Consider the following 18,592-nt stretch of genomic DNA (forward strand, 5'->3'; position numbering starts at 1 on the left):
GAATTTAGGCCCACACCTAAACTGGTTTCAACACATGTTAAAGAAGTATAGTGGAAATAAGATGAGAGAAAAATCTGACTTCTCCAAGGTGGCTCCTTGGAAAAAAGTACTTGCTAACTCAACTAATTTCTAGGAAAGCAACAACTATTACACAATAAAAAGAAAAACAAAAGATTCAAATTCTGCCCAAAAGGATTCAAATTCCAGCCAAAAGCTCTGGGTTCCACTTAGAAATGAAGAAAAAGGCAACCCCCTCCAAAATCCCAAACCAAACCATGATTTTAGAAAACACAAACAAAATTACAGAATTATCCATACTGATCACCATACAGACAATAAATGATTCCATCTACTTATCAAATGTCAAAAGTCTATGGTTCACTAAGCAAATAATAACACAACAATATAAAGCACCAAAACAATTCCTACTTTTCAAATTGCTTCATTATTCTATTTAATCTTAATTATGTTCTTTTAAAATTACCTGACCAGTCTGATTATTTAAATATCCATTATTAAAAATGAAAACATTTAACAGAATACATTTGGTAGGGAATGGGAGAAGAGCTAGCTGCTTTGATATTGACATTAACTCCTTTAGTATATAACAATGGAAGTAAGGTTTCTTTAGTAACCTTACTGGAAAAATGGAAGTAGGATTTCTCCCTTTTGTCACCCACTCCAACCATAGTCCAGCATATGACTTTTATGAGACATGCAAGATTAACTTAGCTAAATTAGCCTGATCTAATATTACATCATATAAGACAACACCAGTAGCTACCTGAACAAGACACATCTAAACCACTTAATACTAAGTTCCAACACATACTGCTCCCTTATGAACCTCAGTGCTTCAACAAGATCGCCAAATACTCTCTCAAAATCTACAGCTGAGCAATCAACCCAGAAGCAACACATTATCCCATCTGCCTAGGACTAAACAGCAACCTTACTAGTGCTCACATAGTCTTTCTCTTTAAAATAACTTTGCTGTCAGTTGGTTATGAAGAACAGAACTCTCTAATGACCTCTAACTCTCGCTTAACGTGCCATTGATTTCAAAGCACTTACTTAACAGGAAATGCAGGATGTTCTGTTTTACTCAGTAACAAGTCCATAAATTATGGGATAAAAGCTAGGAATTTATTTCCTTTTCAGTAGCTTACCCAGTTTAGTGGCGCCCTCTGGTGGGTACTCGGGAAACTGACCCTCGGAAGGGACACTGACAGTTCTCCTCAGGCATCGCCCTTTGGTGGAATCTGTCTGCTGCTCCTGTCCCCCTTCCACAGGTATCTAGTTAATGAAAAGCAAAAGATAAAACTTAATAGTGAACTCACCATAACTACGTTCTGATTGAATAATGGTTTTAGTCAAAGAAGACAGGAGTGTGTAACAAAGAGTAAGGCAGGAGAAATACAGAAATAAAGTATATACAATGGTAAGGTATTACCAACCCCTTCACAGTAAGCTTTCCTTTAAAAAGAAAACTGGGCCAGGTGCAGTGACTCACGCCTGTAATCCCAGCACTTTGGGAGGCTGAGGTGGGCGGATAACGAGGTCAAGAGATCCAGATCATCCTGGCCAACATGGTGAAACCCTGTTTCTACAAAAATACAAAAATTAGCTGGGCGTGGTGGCGCCCACCTGTAGTCCCAGCTACTTGGGAGGCTGAGACAGGAGAATCGCTTGAACCTGGGAGGCAGAGGTTGCAGTGAGCCGAGATCGCACCACTGCACTCCAGCCTGGTGACACAGCAAGACTCCATCTCAAAAAAAAAGAAAAAAGAAAACTGAAACATCAGGAAAGGTGGGCATGTAAATTAGCTAACATGAAGTATGTACAAATCATAACCAGGTGCATACTTGCTCCTGGAGCTCAGAAAACAAAACACCCACACAAATAAAATGTTTTTCTATATCAGAAACTGGTTCACAAGCTCCAATTTTGTCCAATGTTAAATAAAATAAATGGAAATAAAAGTTGATCAGAAAGACTTAGCCTCAAAATTATCTTAAAATATTTCATTAAAGGTAGTTAAATCACCCAAATGTTCTTCAATTTTAGAGTTGAGCACTTAGACATAGTTAATAAATCACATTTTCAGTGGAAACTTGTATAGATACCAACATAAAATGGTATATTTTCTTCCAAAGGTAAGAGTGTTTTTATAATCCTAATAAACATTTTTTCTGACATAATTTCAGAAACATATCAAGTGGTTATTTGCATATGTGGAATGAGAACTATGAATAGTAAAAAAAAAAATCTCTAATACTAATAACTATTTTAAGACTTACAAAGCAGGTTATCAATGTAGAGTAATGGGATGGTTCAAAGTTGTGGGTTTTTTTTGGTTTTGGGGTTTTTTTTTTTTTCTGGTAATCCTAAGTATTCAGTAATGAGATTTTACTAGTAGCTTTTATCAGAATTAAGAATTGTAACATCCTAAATAGTTTGGCAGAGTATGTCATAATTAATCATAACTCCTAATTTATTATGGCTCCAATACTGTTTTCAATATATCTCGATAATGAAACACTGAGTTCTTACATGTGCAAGTCTAATGAGTTCATATGTGTGACATTATGAGGGAGACATTATTATTATTTCCTTTTAAGAGATGGGGAATGAATGATTTATTTCTCCAAATGATTATAATGGACATGTATTGCATCAATTGATCCAGCAAAAGTAGGACAGGTACAGGCTTAAGTGTACATGCCTTCTGCTTTGCTTCCGTAATCCAACTCCTGTGACTTGGGTCAAGGAGATGATGGCAAGGAAAACTCTCTCTCTGTTACTGAGAATCCGAGGAGCAAATTCCTAATGCCTCCATAGGCACTTCAAATTTTCATACTCCTTATAGGACCCCCAATTCTCCCATTTCCTTATTACCATAACTACGGTTACTCTTTGCACATTGAGAAATTGAAGGGCAGAAGAAATGTAAAATTACAAAAATAAGCTGAGGCCAAAAAATAGCATCAATAAAGACATGAACTCTTCCAAAAGTACTCTGTAATATAAAACTTCACAAACAGTAATCTAAGTCATCTGTCCCTTTCAGGACGGAAATTTTATTATCTCTACTTAAATAATTAAAAGAGTATCACTGATAGGTTTAAATGACTATCTCCTATTAAAAAAGGCGAAACATATCCTGTATCTGCCTTAAAAGTGGGAAGAATGACAGTAAATTTGGAAAAAATAGTCTGGTTCTTTGAAGAAATAGTTCAATCTAAATAAACATAACTATTTGATAATAGTTCTAAAAATGCCTATTATTTTAAATAATAAAGGTCTAAACCATGCAGAAAAAAAGTAGTAGTTTCTTATGGTGTTTTAGGAAGAAATATTTTTTCTATGCAAATTTATAAACGCCATATCCAAATAAAGTAAGAATGTCTTCTATGAGGACATATTTTGTCTCTGCTATATCAAAGGAGAGAATAAATACAATATTTCTTATTTGGGCCTAAAATTCACTCAATTATTTTCTCCAAGTTTTAATGTAGACTCTTTATTTCCCAGTATTAAAACTTAAAATATGATAAAAGGTTGTATTCAAAGTATCACTTTTAAAGGTTAGGGCATTTTACTTCTCATTCAGGATACAAAGAACATAATGTAACCTTTATTCTAAATTGCATTTCTTTTTTTTTTTTTTTTTTTTTTTTGAGATGGAGTCTTGCTCTTGTTGCTCAGGCTGGAGTGCAGTGGTGTGATTTTGGCTCACTGCAACCTCTGCCGCCCAAGTTCAAGCGATTCTCCTGCCTCAGCCTCCCAAGTAGCTGGGATTACAGGTGCCCGCCACCACGCCCAGCTGATTTTTTATTTTTATTTTTAGTAGAGACAGGGTTTTACAATGTTGGCCAGGCTGGTCTCAAACTCCTGACCTCAGGTGATCCACCCACCTCAGCCTCCCAAAGTGCTGGGATTACAGGTATGAGCCACACTACAGATTGCTTCTTAGCTAAAATATTTTTTAAAAAGATATTGATCTACTCCTTTAAAATTGGATAGATCCTATTTCAAGTACTTTCAAATGACCCAAGCTGAAATATACAAATCTTAGCATATAGCTAAGAGAATCAGCTATACATGAGCAATTCTCTCCACTGTGATTGTCGTAATTTATTTTACTAGTTCATATTTACTTGTTTATACTGAATTCCTCATAAAAATTATGTATCTTCCAAGTTCTATAACATGAGAGTAAATTTTCTTTCTTTTTTTTTTCTTCTCTGCCCTTGTGGCCCTGTACTGGGCTTCTTCTCATCTTCTTTTGCCTCAACTAAAAAAAAAAAAAATTGGCTGGGTGTGGTGGCTCATGTCTGTAAATCCCAGCACTTTGGGAGGCTGAGGTGAGTAGATCACCTGAGTTCAGGAGTTCAAGACCAGCCTGACCAACATGGTGAAACCCCATATCTACTAAATACAAAAAATCAGTTGGACATGGTGGGGCATGCCTGTAATTCCAGCTACTTGGGAGGCTGAGGCAGGAGAACTGCTTGAACCCGAGAGGTGGAGGATGCAGTGAGCCGAGACTGTGCCACTGCACTCTGGCCTGGGCAACAAGAGCAAAACTCTGTCTCCAAAAAAAAAAAAAAAAAATCAAGGCCAGGTGCAGTAGGGCTTCCACCTGTAATCGCAGCACTTTGGGAGGTCAAGGTGGGAGAATCTCTTGAGGCCAAAAGTTCAAGACCCTGGGCAACAAAGTGAGATCCCCCATCTTTAAAAAAATAAAAAATAAAAATCAGCCAGTTGTAGTGGCATGCACCTGCAGTCCCAGCTACTCGGGAGGCTGAGGCAAGAGGATCACTTAAGCACAGGAATCTAAGGCTGCCATGAGCTATGAACACATCACTGTACTCCAGCCTGGGTGACAGAGTGAGACCCTGTCTCTCAAAAACAAACAAACAAAACCGAGCACTTTAATTTCATTCCATTTTAGAGGAAGAAAGTAGAAAAGGAGTAAATGATATCTCAGGTATCTAAGATGTGTTAATAACAAAGCCAAACTAGAGCTCTGGCTCCCTGTCCTCTTTGTTAATTTCAAACCATCCATGAAAATCAAAAAGCAATGTGGCACATATTTATATATACACACACACACATATATACACACACATATATACACATATAAATACACACATATATACACATATATATACACACACATATATATACACATATATATACACACACATATATATACACACACACATACACACATATTTTCTGTAAAACTGCCTTTCATATTGTTTAGAATCATATGGAAATTAATGTTGATTTCAATCTAAACTCATACAGATTAAACAGATAGTCAAGTACGGGAAATCAAGATTACGCTAACTAGCATCAGAAAGCTCTTATTTCTTTTCCTAAAGAATGCTAAAAAGATGCTCAGGACTACTATATGCTTAAGAGGATTTTTCAGTACTTTAAAGAAAAAACAATTCCTCAACTTTCTTATTTCCTTAAGGCACTGGTTCTCAAAACAAGCGGTCTAGGTACCAGCAGCAACAGCATAACCCAGGAACTTATTAGAAAACCACATTCTCAGTCCCCACCCCAGACCTACTGCATCAGAAACTCAGGGTAGAGCTTGGCAATCTGTGTTTTAACAAGCCTCCGACTGATTCTGATGCTCACTAAGGTTGCGAACCACTGTCTTAAGGTGTTGTTTCCTCTCCTTCCAATCATGGATAAGCATCTCAAAATGTCATGTATAACAGACATTCTCAACCTTGGCTGCAACTTATAATCATCTATGGGAGCTTTAAAAAAAAAACCAATGCTGTTCTCACTCATAAACGGGAGTTGAACAATGAGAACACATGGACACAGAGAGGTGAACAACAGACACCAGGGCCTGCTGGGGGGTGAGGGGTGAGGAGAGGGAACTTAGAGGACAGGTCAATAGGTGCAGCAAACCACCATGGCACACGTGTACCTATGTAACAAACCTGCACATTCTGCACATGTACCCTGGTTTTTTTTTGTTTTTTTTTTTTTGGGAGAAAAAAAAATGCCAACGCTTAGACCACTCTAGACATTCTAGACATGCAAAGTTGAGAACCACTGATCTATACTCTGTATCTCCAATTCTAATTATTCACTTATTAGTCCTTGGCTACCAGTACTAAGTGTGAAGATATAAATAAATCATTTGGCTTTAATAAACCTCAATTTCCACAACTCTGAGATATGATCTTTCTGGTATCTCAGCTGGATTCCTGGAGTAGGCAGGTTTTAAACAGATTTCTCACTGGCAGTGTCAGATCTCTGTCATTGCTCAACATGACCACTAGTATCTCTATTCTGTTTTCAATATACTTCAGTTTCTCTCTGGAAAACTTACGTAGTCTTTCCCTGGACATGTGCAGTCCAGCTAAAGACTCTCTGGTATCCTACCCAGCAGGTTCCAGCCCTTTCAGATGCAAAATTCTGTTCTGTGCCTCCTCAGCTCAGTGAGTCTACTGTACTCTGGCAGGCCTGGCCTCCAGATTACAGCACCACAGTTGGAAAATAGTATGCAGCAGACACCTGGGCAATGGTGACCACCACAGTGGCTGCCTATTGTCCAATGCCTGAAAATAGTTGTGTTGCACACCCATGCTCTCTTTCGATTGATCGATAGACGGACAGACAGACAGATAGATAGTGAGGGGGTGGTGTCCTATTTTTTGTTGTTTACAGTGGGAGGGCCCGTCTTGCACCAGTCATTCTGTCATAGCTGGTGCCAAAAGCCTCTATTTATCTCTTAATTAAACTCCTGCAAGTTTCTTCACTGGTATCTGCCTGGGACGTTCTGCCCCTTAAACCTATCCTTTACATAGTTATCATAATAGTTCCAAAATGCAAATACGATCATGTCATCCTGAGGTTTAAAGCCCTTCAGCAGTTCTTTGCCTCTAGCAGTGGTTTTCAAAGAAGTGGTGGTGTGTTTGTGTATGGAAGTATGTGGGGGTGGGGGGAAGTATCTCTGCTTCAACCTGAACATCATTCTCAGTGTATCTGTTGTACAGGGCTTCTGCATAAGCCTTTCTACAAAGAAAGTGTCCTTCTGCTTAAAAAGGGTTTAAAAACTATTATCCTATAAAGTGCAAGCTCCCTAATATAGTACACCAGATTTTCCACAATCCAGCCACTGTCTCTGTCTTTGTGCTCAGTTTTAGACTTCATTCTAGAAATACCAAATTGCTTGCAGTTCTTTAATACATTCCCTATTGTGTAGTTCAGTGCCATGGCTTAGTCTGTTCTCTCTTCCTGAAATGTTTTCCCTCTTTCTTTTCTATTCTACATCTGCAAGGTAAACTCCTAATCATCCTGAGGCTTAGGACAGGCTTTGCATTTCCCAGGAATCTTCCTCCTCTATCAGTCCCCTAAGGGAAGGTTAAGGTACACTTCCATTTAGTTCTCCGGTAACACATCTTTCTCTGTCATTATACTTACTGTGTTAAATTATAATTATTCATTTATGCAACTAATTCCACGTAAGTTAACAGCTTGTACTTTACCAGTAAATCCCCAAACCTTAAAATAGTTCACAAATAAGTGAATGATAGGTAGAGATGGGGGCCATTTTAGGCAAAGGAAAAAGCATAACATCAGCCAGGAAGCTGGTAAGTATATGACTTTTTTGTTTTGTTTTGGAATAGGGAGTAGGCCAATTTGGCTAGAGCCTCTTAAGAGGGAGAAAAGGGATGGAACAATATATTATGAACATGTTAGGAGGGCTGGAATACCAGACCACGCATGGGGAGCACTGAGAAGCCACTCCAGCTTTTAGATCTAAGGACTGGCAGTCTCCTAATTGTTCTGTTTCCTGTGTCTTGTTCTTCCAATACGTCCTACAGATTAATATTTATAACACCTAACTTTGATCAAATTGCTTCTTTTATTAAGCTTTCCTTTGGTAATTCCCCATTGCCAGTGGCATCTTAATGACATATTTAGTTAGGCTAAGGTTCTTTTTATAATTAATGGATTTCTTTCTCTTATTCTATCCATTTACTTGTGTTATTTATCAAATGTCACTTTAAAATTGTCTTATTTTTACCACTAAATTTGTTACAGGGGAGAAAGAGGAAAGAAGATCTGTCTTGTGCTTTGTAACTCCTAACATAGTGAATAACATATAAGGGCATATTATATATCTATTGAATAATTTAAAAGTGGTTCTGAATGAAATATGCCATAGGTAGCTCATCCCAGAATAAATACCAGTTAATTTTTAGCTATTTGCACAAAGACTGATATTTTCATCAACATATCTGAGTGTAAACACTTTCAAAAGAAAAATGTTTTAAAACATTTAAAAGTGTCATTTTAAATGTCTTGCTGCCTATACACAAGAATACAGCCTTAAACATTCTAAATATAGAAAGTAGAGTTTGCATTAAGAAAAATGGAGTCAAATGGACCCTGCCTAATAGACTGTTATTGCCAAAAGAAATAAACTCATAAATTCAGCTTTTGTATTTTTATAATGGCTGTACCTCTGAGGGGTTCATGTTTGTCTTCTCTACCATTTCCCTCAACTCCTTAATCTCAAATTTACTTGGTCTCATCTCTTGCAAGCAAAATGAAAGTCAAATGGCCTCCTGTGCCCTCTTTGAACTGGGCTGGTATCAAGCCAGTTGGGGCCTTTCCTGGAACCCAGGTAAGAAAGTATATTTCATAGCACATAAGCAATATCTATTTGGCACAATTTGCATGAAGCAGTTTACTGAACCAATAAGTCATTTGTCAAGGTGACATTCCCAGCAAGCTTCTCTTTCAGCATTCTGCCCCAATCTACCCTTCTGCCACATTCCCAGATTGGTAATTGGAATATTTAACACTCTTCCCATGTATACTCCTCAAACAGACTTTTCCCCAGTTCTGACAAGAAACATGCAGAGTTAAGAGAAAGCATTAAAAGATCCCACACACTGACTTAATACATGAGTGATACTAGACTAATATAATCCTCCCAAATTCCAGCAGTGCCTGGCTAAGGATTCAGTTTAAATCCTTACAGAACCCTTTTAATTAATTTTTTAACACAGTAATAAACACCCCCATGATGATTTAATTAAAGTTTAAAACCACCTTTTTAGATAATTTTAGCAGGAAATTCCTTAAACTCATTTTAAGAAATTCTAAATTATTCAATGCAAAATTCCAAGGATTAAGAGTTAAATTCTTTATAATTCTTTTTTTTTTTTTTTTTTGGTTGAGACAAAGTCTTGCCCAGTCGCCCAGGCTGGAGTGCAATGGTGCGATCTCAACTTATTGCAACCTCCACCTCCCGAGTTCAAAGGATTTCTCCTGCCTCAGCCTCCCGAGTAGCTGGGGTTACAGGCACCCGACACCATGTCCAGCTAATTTTTGTATTTTTCGTAGAGACAGGGTTTCACCATATTGGTCAGGCTGGTCTCAGAACTCCTGACCTCGTGATCCACCTGCCTCGGCCTCCAAAAGTGCTGGGATTCCAGGTGTGAGCCGCCGTGCCCGGCCCACATTCTTTATAATTCTTAAGTGTGGGTGAAAGGTAGAAGGGTGACAGCATATTCTGGTCCCTACACAAGAAATGGATTTATAATCTTTTCATGTAATGAAATTAACAGAAAATCAAACTTATTCAAGTAAAGCAATGTAAAGCAATGGCTTCACATTTTCTTTTCCTAGAGATTTAATTCAATTTTCCCCATATAATAATGGCAGAACATAAACACCTGTCTGAGGGCATTAAACTGTTTTTGTAAACTGTTTTGTAAATTTATCCCTTCATTATTCCTCACCTGGTCTACTGCAGCAATCTTGTAACTCATCTATTTGCTTCTAATCCCTTTCACTTCATTTTCCATATAATCAACAGAGTTACTTCTCTAAGAAGCAAATCTGATGATGTCATTACTTTGCTAAATACCCTTTCCCTGGTCCAGATCATTTCCGGAATAAAATCCAAATTCCTCATCATAGCCTTCAAGGTTCTTCATTACCTAGTTCTTGCTAGCTATCACTTTTCCTCTTGCAAACTATGTTCCATGAACTCTGAATATTTTGCAGTTTGCCAAAGAGACATATGTTTCTTGACTTAGTATCATTATATACACTCAGATTGTCCTTCCCTTCTTTTTCTCCTCGTGAGCCCTTATTTGTCCCTTAAGATACAGTCCAAGCATAAATTTCTCTGTAAAACACTTTTTTGGCATTCTCCACTCCATACTATAATCCATCCTAGGCCATATCTCAGTTAATCTCTTATGGTTATATTACAATTAAAAAATAAACTTGGCTGGGTGTGGTGGCTCACACCTATAATCCCAGCACTTTGGGAGGCTAAGGCAGGCGGATCACGAGGTCAGGAGATCGAGACCATCCTGACTAACACGATGAAACCCTGTCTCTACTAAAAATACAAAAAAATTAGCCGCGCGTGGTGGTGGGCGCCTGTAGTCCCAGCTACTTGGGAGGCTGAGGCAGGAGAATGGCGTGAACCCAGGAGGCGGAGCTCGCAGTGAGCCGAGATCGCGCCACCGCACTTCAGCCTGGGTGACATAGCAAGACTCCATCTCAAAAACAAAAAACAAACAAACAAAAAAATAAAAATAAACTTACTGAAGCAAAATTTATATAACATAAAATTTACTATTTTAAAGTGAATAATTCATCAGCATTTAGTACGTTCACAACGTTGTGCAACTACCACTGCTGTCTAATTCCAAATGCTTTTAACTTTATTTTACTTCTCAACAGAACTGCATCTTTGTGACCACAATACTACAAATAATGATAGGTGCTCAATAAATAAAGATGGAATCATGTATTCAACTGTGGAAAAGCACCGCATCAATTATTTTTCTCTTCTTTTTATTAGTTTTAGAAAAATAAAGAATTAAGTTACATGTTCTGGGTAGATATATCATGGAAAGAAAGGATAGAAGATATTTTCTATTCAACTTATATTAAGGAAATAGACATTCAGAAATAAAAGTTTTTAATTTGGCTTTTGCAACATTCATTCAACAAATATTTATTGAGAGTTTCCTATGTTTCATCAGGAACTGTTCTAAGAACTGGTGGATACATCCTTGAACAAAACAGACAAAATCTTTGCTCAAAAGCTTATATTCCAGTAGGAGATGAGAGACAGTAAACATAATAAACAAATTATATAGCATTTTAGCAGGTGGCAAATGCTATAAAAAATATATTAGAGCCAGGTAATTAGGTCAGAAGTTCTGGATACAGATGTGGGGAGCAGTAGTGATTTAAAATAGGTTAGTCAGGGTTGGCCTTACTAAGTATGTGGTACGTAAGCAAAGAGATGAAGGAGGTAAGAAAATGAGCCATGTAAATATAAGAGGGAATAATGTTCCATGCAAAGAAAAAGCCAAGACCACGGCCTTAGGGACGAACATGCCTGATGTACTCATGAAATAACGATGAAGACAGTATGTCTGGAAAGTAGCACGTTGGGGAAGCTTTTGGCCTTTGAAACTTAGAAGGATGGAGTTGTCATTAATGGAGATAACTTACCTATGGTTAAGTCATGAAGTGAAGATTAGGGCTGAATTGTGGGGCATGTTGAAAATGACTCTTACATATCCAAGTGGAGATGTGTAATGCACAGATGGATATATGAGTCTAGAGAAGAGAGATGGCCTGGTGCAGTGGCTCATGCCTGTAATCCCAGCACTTTGGGAGGCTGAGGTGGGAGGATCACTTGAGCCCAAGAGTTACAGACCAGTTTGGGCAACATAGTGAGACTCCATCTTTTGAAGAGAGAGAGAACAGTGATATGTAGTTTTAAGATATAAAATAAGGAATCATCAGCATTAGAGGACATTTATAGTCTCAAGACTATAAATGAGATGAGATCCCTAAGGAAATAAGGTCCCATGGCGCTTCCATGTTAAGATTTGAAGAGAAGAAGAGAAATCTGTAAAGATGACTCAAAAGAAACTTCCAGAGAGGCAGGAAAGAAAAAGAACACAGTGTCATGGAAGCCAAACAGGAAAAGTGACCTTAGGAGAAGAAATGAGTGATCAACTCTACTAAATGCCATTAACAGATTAAGATGAGAACTGAGAACTGACCACTGAATTTAACAATGGGAAGGTCACTAGTGAGCTTAACAAGCACAATTCTGGCAGTGATGTGGGTAAGAGTCTGGCTGAAATAGATTTAAAGGAGAACAGGAATTAAAGACAATGAGCATAGAAGTTTTGAGAATTTTTGTTATAAAGGAGAGAAGAGAAAGGGGTGGTATCTGGAGGTACAAGTGAGGCTAATACAGGCTTTATTTTTTTCAGATGAGAAAAAAAGCTGGGCTCAGTGGCTCACACCTGTAATCCCAGCACTTTGGGAGGCCAAGGCGGGTGGATCACCTGAGGTCAGGAGTTCGAGTCCAGCCTGGCCAACATGGTGAAACCCCATCTCTACTAAAAATACAAAAATTAGCTGGGCGTGGTGGCGCATGCCTGTAATTCCAGCTACTCAGGAGGCTAAGGCAGGAGAGTCGCTTGAACCCAGGAGGCGGAGATTGCAGTGAGCTGAGATTGCACCATTGCACTCCAGCCTGGGCGACAGAGTGAAAGTCTTGTCTCCAAAAAAAAAAAAAAAAAAAGAGAGAGAGAAAGAATAGCATGCTGATGGGAATGATCTGATAGAAAGCAAAAAACTAAAATGTTTTTCAAAAATGGTAGGGGAGAATTGCTAGTGATATATCCTTGAACAGGCAAGAAATAATGGAATGAACACAAGCAGAAGGGCTGACCACAGTGGACAGCTCAATCACAGTTAAAAAAGTAAAATCAGGGTAGAAGGAAACAGTTGCTGTTAGGCAAATACAGTAATGGAGTGTGCAGAAGTTCTCTTGTGAATTTTCCAATTTTCTCAGTGAAGTAATAAGCAAAGTAATCAGCTCTAGGTGGGAATAATAAAGAAGAGATTGGCAGTTTGAGGAAACAGGAGAAGGTATGAAAAACATCTTCCTAAAAATTATTCTGGACTGTGTTACTCAAAGTGTAGTTCAAGCTCCTGTGCTATCTGCAAATTGTGACTAGTCCACAATAAACAAAATAGTACAGAAACCGAGAAGCAGCATGCTTGGTGTGATCAGTGGGTTTGTACAGCCTACTTTCCATGAATATATACAATTTTTATCCTTCTATTCCTTCTTTTCCTATGTTATGATTATGCTGAACATACTTAACTGAATTGTGATTTAATGTCTGTTAAACCCAATAAAAATTTGGTCTTATATATTTTTTCAATTTTTAATTATTATTTCAATAGGTTTTTGGGGGAATGGGTGGTGTTTGGTTACATGGATAAGTTTTTTAGTGGTGATTTCTGAGATTTTGGTTCACTCATTACCTGAGCAGTGTGCATGGTACCCAATATGCAGTCTTTTATCCCTCACTTCTTTCCCACCCTTTCCCCTGAGTCCCCAAAGTCCATTGTTATCATTCTTATTCCTTTGCATCCTCATAGCTCAGCTCCCACTTATGAGTGAGGACATACTCCATTCCTGAGTTACTTCATAGAATAATGGTCTCCAGTTTCTTCCAGTTTGCTTCAAATGCTATTATTTCATTCCTTTTTATGGCTGAGTAGTATTCCACAGTATATACATACACCATATTTTCTTTATCCACCCCTTGATTGATGGGCATTTGGGCTGGTTCCGTATTTTTGCAATTGCGAATTGTGCTGCTGTAAACATGTGTGCTGTAAACATGTATATCCTTGTTATATAACGACTTATTTTCCTCTGGGTAGATAGCCAGGAGTAGGATTATATTTTTACTTTTTTTTTTTCATTTTTTTCTTAACAATCCACTTTATTGCATTTTATTGATCACAACAAGGTGGGTGGAGAGGAAACTGGTACTTTACCACAGATAGAATGTGAAGCACTAGTCCAGGAGAGTGGGACAGTAACTGAAGTGGGAAAATGTTTTGTGATTGCCAAGCAGCATTATGGGCTGATATGAGGTTTGCAGCCATTTGTTTAACACCAGGCAGCACGGTATGTGTAATTTTCTCCAGATACATTAAGCTGCACAGATACTGGGCAGACTAGATAAAGAGTAAGATTCACTTCAGCTATCACTTTGCCAAGTGTGTATGATGAAGCAAGGGAAGGGCAAGGAAACAGTATGCAAAGGAGTGATGAGAATGACTGACCATGGAACTCAGCGGAGAGAGAGGACATCAGAGGCTTTATAAAAGCCAGAAAAGGTGACAGGATCAATGGGTCCTAGGTCTCAGAAGGGTTGAAGGATTGCTGAAATAAGAAATGAGCTAGAAAGATAGAAGGTATTAGTCAAAGAGTAATATGCACACAATTGTGAATATGAAGGAGTTGTAGCAATAAGGTGGGATCCTTAGAGAGGAAAAAGTTCAAGTAACTGACAGCTAGTGTGTTACGAAAGAAAAATCTCTCTATGGATATGAGAATCATAAAAAATTAAAACTGGAGTAGTCTTGGAGATAATAATGGCCCAGGGGATAGAATCAACAAAAAAACGACGAGGAAGGTTAGAAGATGACTACAGGCCGGGCACGGTGGCCCACGCCTATAATCCCAGCACTTTGGGAGGCTGAGGCGGGTGGATCACCTGAGGTCAGGAGTTCGAGACCAGCCTGGACTACATTGTGAAACCACATCTCTACTAAAAATACAAAAAATTAGCTGGGCATGGTGACAGATGCCTGTAATCCCAGCTACTCGGGAGGCTGAGGCAGGAGAATCACTTGAACTCAGGAGGCAGAGGTTGCAGTGAGCCGAGATGGCACCATTGCACTCCAGCCTGAGAAACAAGAGAGAGACTCCGTCTCAAAAAAAAAAAAAAAGAAGATAACTATAATGTGAGACTCAAAGTTTGGACATTTTAGGGAAAACAGGGGAGAATAGACAGCAGCCATGAAAGAGGAAGACACCTATCACAGACATGATGGTATGAGGAAAAACGGCCATCCACTGACAAAACTTTATGGAAGATAGTGTCCTCAGGGAAGATCTCAGTTCTTGTAAGACTAAGAAGTTTAGGGACCCCTTCAGAGAAAAGGTGGAAGAAACAGCTGGTTTTGCTGATGATGATGAACCTGGAATTGCAGTGGACACAGTGAAAGAGTTTTAAGAGGTGGGGAAGGACAAGTGGAAGACAGTGTCAGAAAAGAGAATACACAGAGCCATAGGGAGAGTACATACAGCGTGGTGGATGAGGGTTACCCAGGTGTTTAGGGTTACTCATGATGACTGGCATAAAAAGGGATAAAGGACATAAGATGTTGTTTTAGAAAATTATTTGTCATGGACAGTTATATTATGAGACAAAAGGTGGCCCAAGCGCAGGTAACTCAATTGACTAATTTGCACCTTGGTTCTGGAAAAGGCATGCTTCTTGACTTTCTGCTATCTATACTTAAAGCTATTTCATCTCTTACAGTACTAAATTGAATAAAATGTAGGTAAGGGCAAAAAGATGGCAAATGATTTGTTTATATTACTCCTTACTAATAGCTCTGAGAAAAGACTGCTGACAGTACATTTGGTTAAAATGAAGATTTTGAATAGTTTGGATAATTAGAAATGTTCTATACTAATATTCACTTTACCAATTTTTATTATCTACTTAATATAAACACAGCAACATACACAACTTGTTCTAGAAAAGTCTGGCCTTTATTCAGTTATTTTAATAAAATTAAATTTAAGAATATTAAAATGCTGGAAAAGGGTTACAGGTAGGGAGATGATAACAAAAGTAAAAGATATTTTCAATGGCAAGAGAAAAAGAATGAGCAAGTTCTTTGTGGAGGCATATTAACAAGCCTCTGGAAAGTAGCAATGCCTATTAAAATACAAGAAGAAACTGGAATTGTTTTATTGGTATTATCGTTACCACATTAAAAAATGCTGAGAAAGAGAAGGGATAGGTAAGAGAAGGAACAGGGAAGGAAGGAGGAGCAAGAGAAGAGAAAGGGGAGGTAGGGATCCACAGAGGAGAATTAAGAAATGTGTTTCCTGTTCTTTGCTTCTTTTGAACTCACCTTTCTGGAAGGTGACTTACTGAATGGATATTCTACCTACATCTTTCTAGTTATTTATATAGTTTTGGCAATTAATCTTTCTCCTTCATTGAATCATATCTTCTCCTTCCCTTTCATTATTCCTCTTCTTTGTCAATATTATATTCACTTATTTTTTTATATGGTGGAAATTGGGAATTATGATGATTTTACAGAGTAGTTTTATCATACCAAATCAGAATATCAATTACCTGATTAATCACCAATAAGCAAATAAATGAGATGGCTGTGGAAGGATTTGTAAACTGTAACAGTTTGAGGAATAAAATAGTAATAGCATGTGATAAGTTTAAGAGTTTTTTAATTTAGAAGAACAGAAAGTACACCTAGAACTAGACGCGTGTCCTGGTTACATTCTGTCTACCTCACCAGATCTATTCTACTCTCTGCCCTTCTTGACCTTGTTACATGTTTCAGGAAGCTGACCTCTACAGAATACATCAAGAAGCAATCTTTTTCTGCCTTTGAGTTAGATTTGGCCAGTAGGTGACACTGGCAAGAAATCAGAAGGCAGAAGAAAAGAGTTGGAGTGTTTATTCTGTCTTACTTCCTCCCTGCTGGCCATTTTTGTTTGGTATAGAGACTGTGTTCTTTTGTGCATAACCACAGCAACTGTCAAGCAGCTCTCTCATGCAGCTACAGTTCTCTAGGTTCCAGAAACATCGCTTTCTTCCCTTGCCTTGGAAGCCCAGGGTGATAACTGCTTTCTGCGACTGCTAGCTCGTGGGTGCTTCCTCATCCTTAGTTAGGTCCTTTATGCTGCCCACACATCTGCAAATAGTCCCTCCAATAAACCTCTTTCAAATAATCCAATTAATGACATTTGTTTTTGCTAGGAAGTACTGATGTAATTCCCAATGGCCCCTCCAGACCATTTTCAGGGCCAGGCCTATATAATCCAACCCCTTCCCATTCCGAACTCCTCAGTTTAACTCAGTATCTCTTCCATTGTTTCTTGGTGAAAATCCAGCCCTATCTTGTGAAACCCACTCCTTCATGAAGATAACATATCTTTATGACATTAGCAGCCTTTTAAACTTACCTATATCTTCATCAAGCCTTTATTTTTATAATCCAACTTTTCAAAATGCAAACAAAAACTAGGCAATTTCAGGAATTTACTCAGAAAAGGAAACTAACTTTCCTGAGTAATATCCATCTCACCTCCTTCTCCTTGTTGAGCAATACCAACTGGCTGTCTGTGAGGATGCAATACTTCCGCTCCCACGTTGTTGTCTCGGTGTAGGGTGACTGACCACAAGACAGACGGTGGGTGGGTGGTCCTTTCACATCTGCATGAGAAAAGGGAAAAACAAAAGTGACAAATCATTATCTTGCTTAGTAAACCAGTATTTCAAATGTAAAATTCTTCCAAATCAAATAAAGAGGTGAGCCTAAACACGAATCTCAATGGTAAATTTAAAGCTTCCTCTTAAGAAAATGAAAACTAATATACAGAACAAGGAAAAAATAGCCCTACGACCTTCAGAGAAGAGGGCTGAAACACTCTGGGAAGAACTGTTAGTGCAAACTTTACATAGTAATTACCACTGTATATAAACTATAATAATGAGAGGTTGCTTCAGAGCTTAACCAGTATCATTTAAAATACAGAAGCAGAGTGACTCAGACACCTTCCCTAGTCTTTAGGAGAAAGATGATGTTACATGTACACTTTGAGAACACTGTTAACCCAGAACTCTGAGAGTAAATTTATCAGCAGACTAGGCCTTCCAAATGGCTTTACACTCACAGGAACTGACAATGTTTAAACAACAGCATCGTATTACCACTAGAGGCCAGCAAGATCTTAAAAACATGGAAAATAATTTTCTTTAGAAAATATCTAAATATATTACCATGTTTCTTAAAGGTGGAGGTACCCGATATTAAAGCAAAATGTCTCAGCAATTCCCAACTGTCTCATTTCCTTATAAAATACCAAGTGGTTACTAACATCTCTGTCATTTTCAATTTTTTTGATATAAAACGTTTACTCATTTGGGCTGCTGGAACTGGGCACATATTTTAATTTGTAAGTACACATTAGATCCATTAAATAAAGCTTTTATGACAGTTCGATATATATTAAAAGTTCTTCAGGCATGAGGAACTAATTCTTCTCAGGAATATACTATAGAGACTACTTAACATGCATTATCATTACTTAGTTATTATGCTAAAGTAAAAACTCAAATTGAAAAGATTAGAAAACCAATACCCATGAGGGCAGGGGAGTTGTAAATCATAAAAAAGAACATTATATCTATTATATGAGTATTTTTCATTATCACTGCTTTCTGTAGAATTTTTGTCTTTTGTCACAGAATGATAGGTATATTACTGGCACTGGCTTGACTTCAAGGAAAGGCAAATAATTTCCTAGGTGTCTTATAATTAACCAAATATGCATAATTATAGCTGGAGTTCTGTAGAACGTTAGCAACAAGTCAGTTGCTATATGTCTCTCTTCATAGAACTACGTAGGTCTCTG

The 18,592-nt window shown here is 37.9% G+C and overlaps 1 protein-coding gene across 4 annotated transcripts in view; it reads right to left on the reverse strand.

Moving 5' to 3' along the window:
* Positions 1-18,592, reverse strand: part of RASAL2 (RAS protein activator like 2) — a 380,784-nt gene that overhangs the window by 174,652 nt on the left and 187,540 nt on the right. For all 4 annotated transcript variants that reach the window (XM_004027955.5, XM_004027957.5, XM_019027079.4 and 1 more), the window contains exons 2-3: positions 17,263-17,390; positions 1,170-1,296 (exon numbers count right to left, since the gene is read on the reverse strand). In XM_004027955.5, coding sequence (XP_004028004.1) covers positions 1,170-1,296; positions 17,263-17,390 — 255 coding nt within the window. The remainder of the gene's footprint in view (positions 1-1,169; positions 1,297-17,262; positions 17,391-18,592) is intronic.

Source organism: Gorilla gorilla, chromosome 1 (assembly GCF_029281585.2).
Source record: "Gorilla gorilla gorilla isolate KB3781 chromosome 1, NHGRI_mGorGor1-v2.1_pri, whole genome shotgun sequence".
Taxonomy (NCBI): domain Eukaryota; kingdom Metazoa; phylum Chordata; class Mammalia; order Primates; family Hominidae; genus Gorilla; species Gorilla gorilla.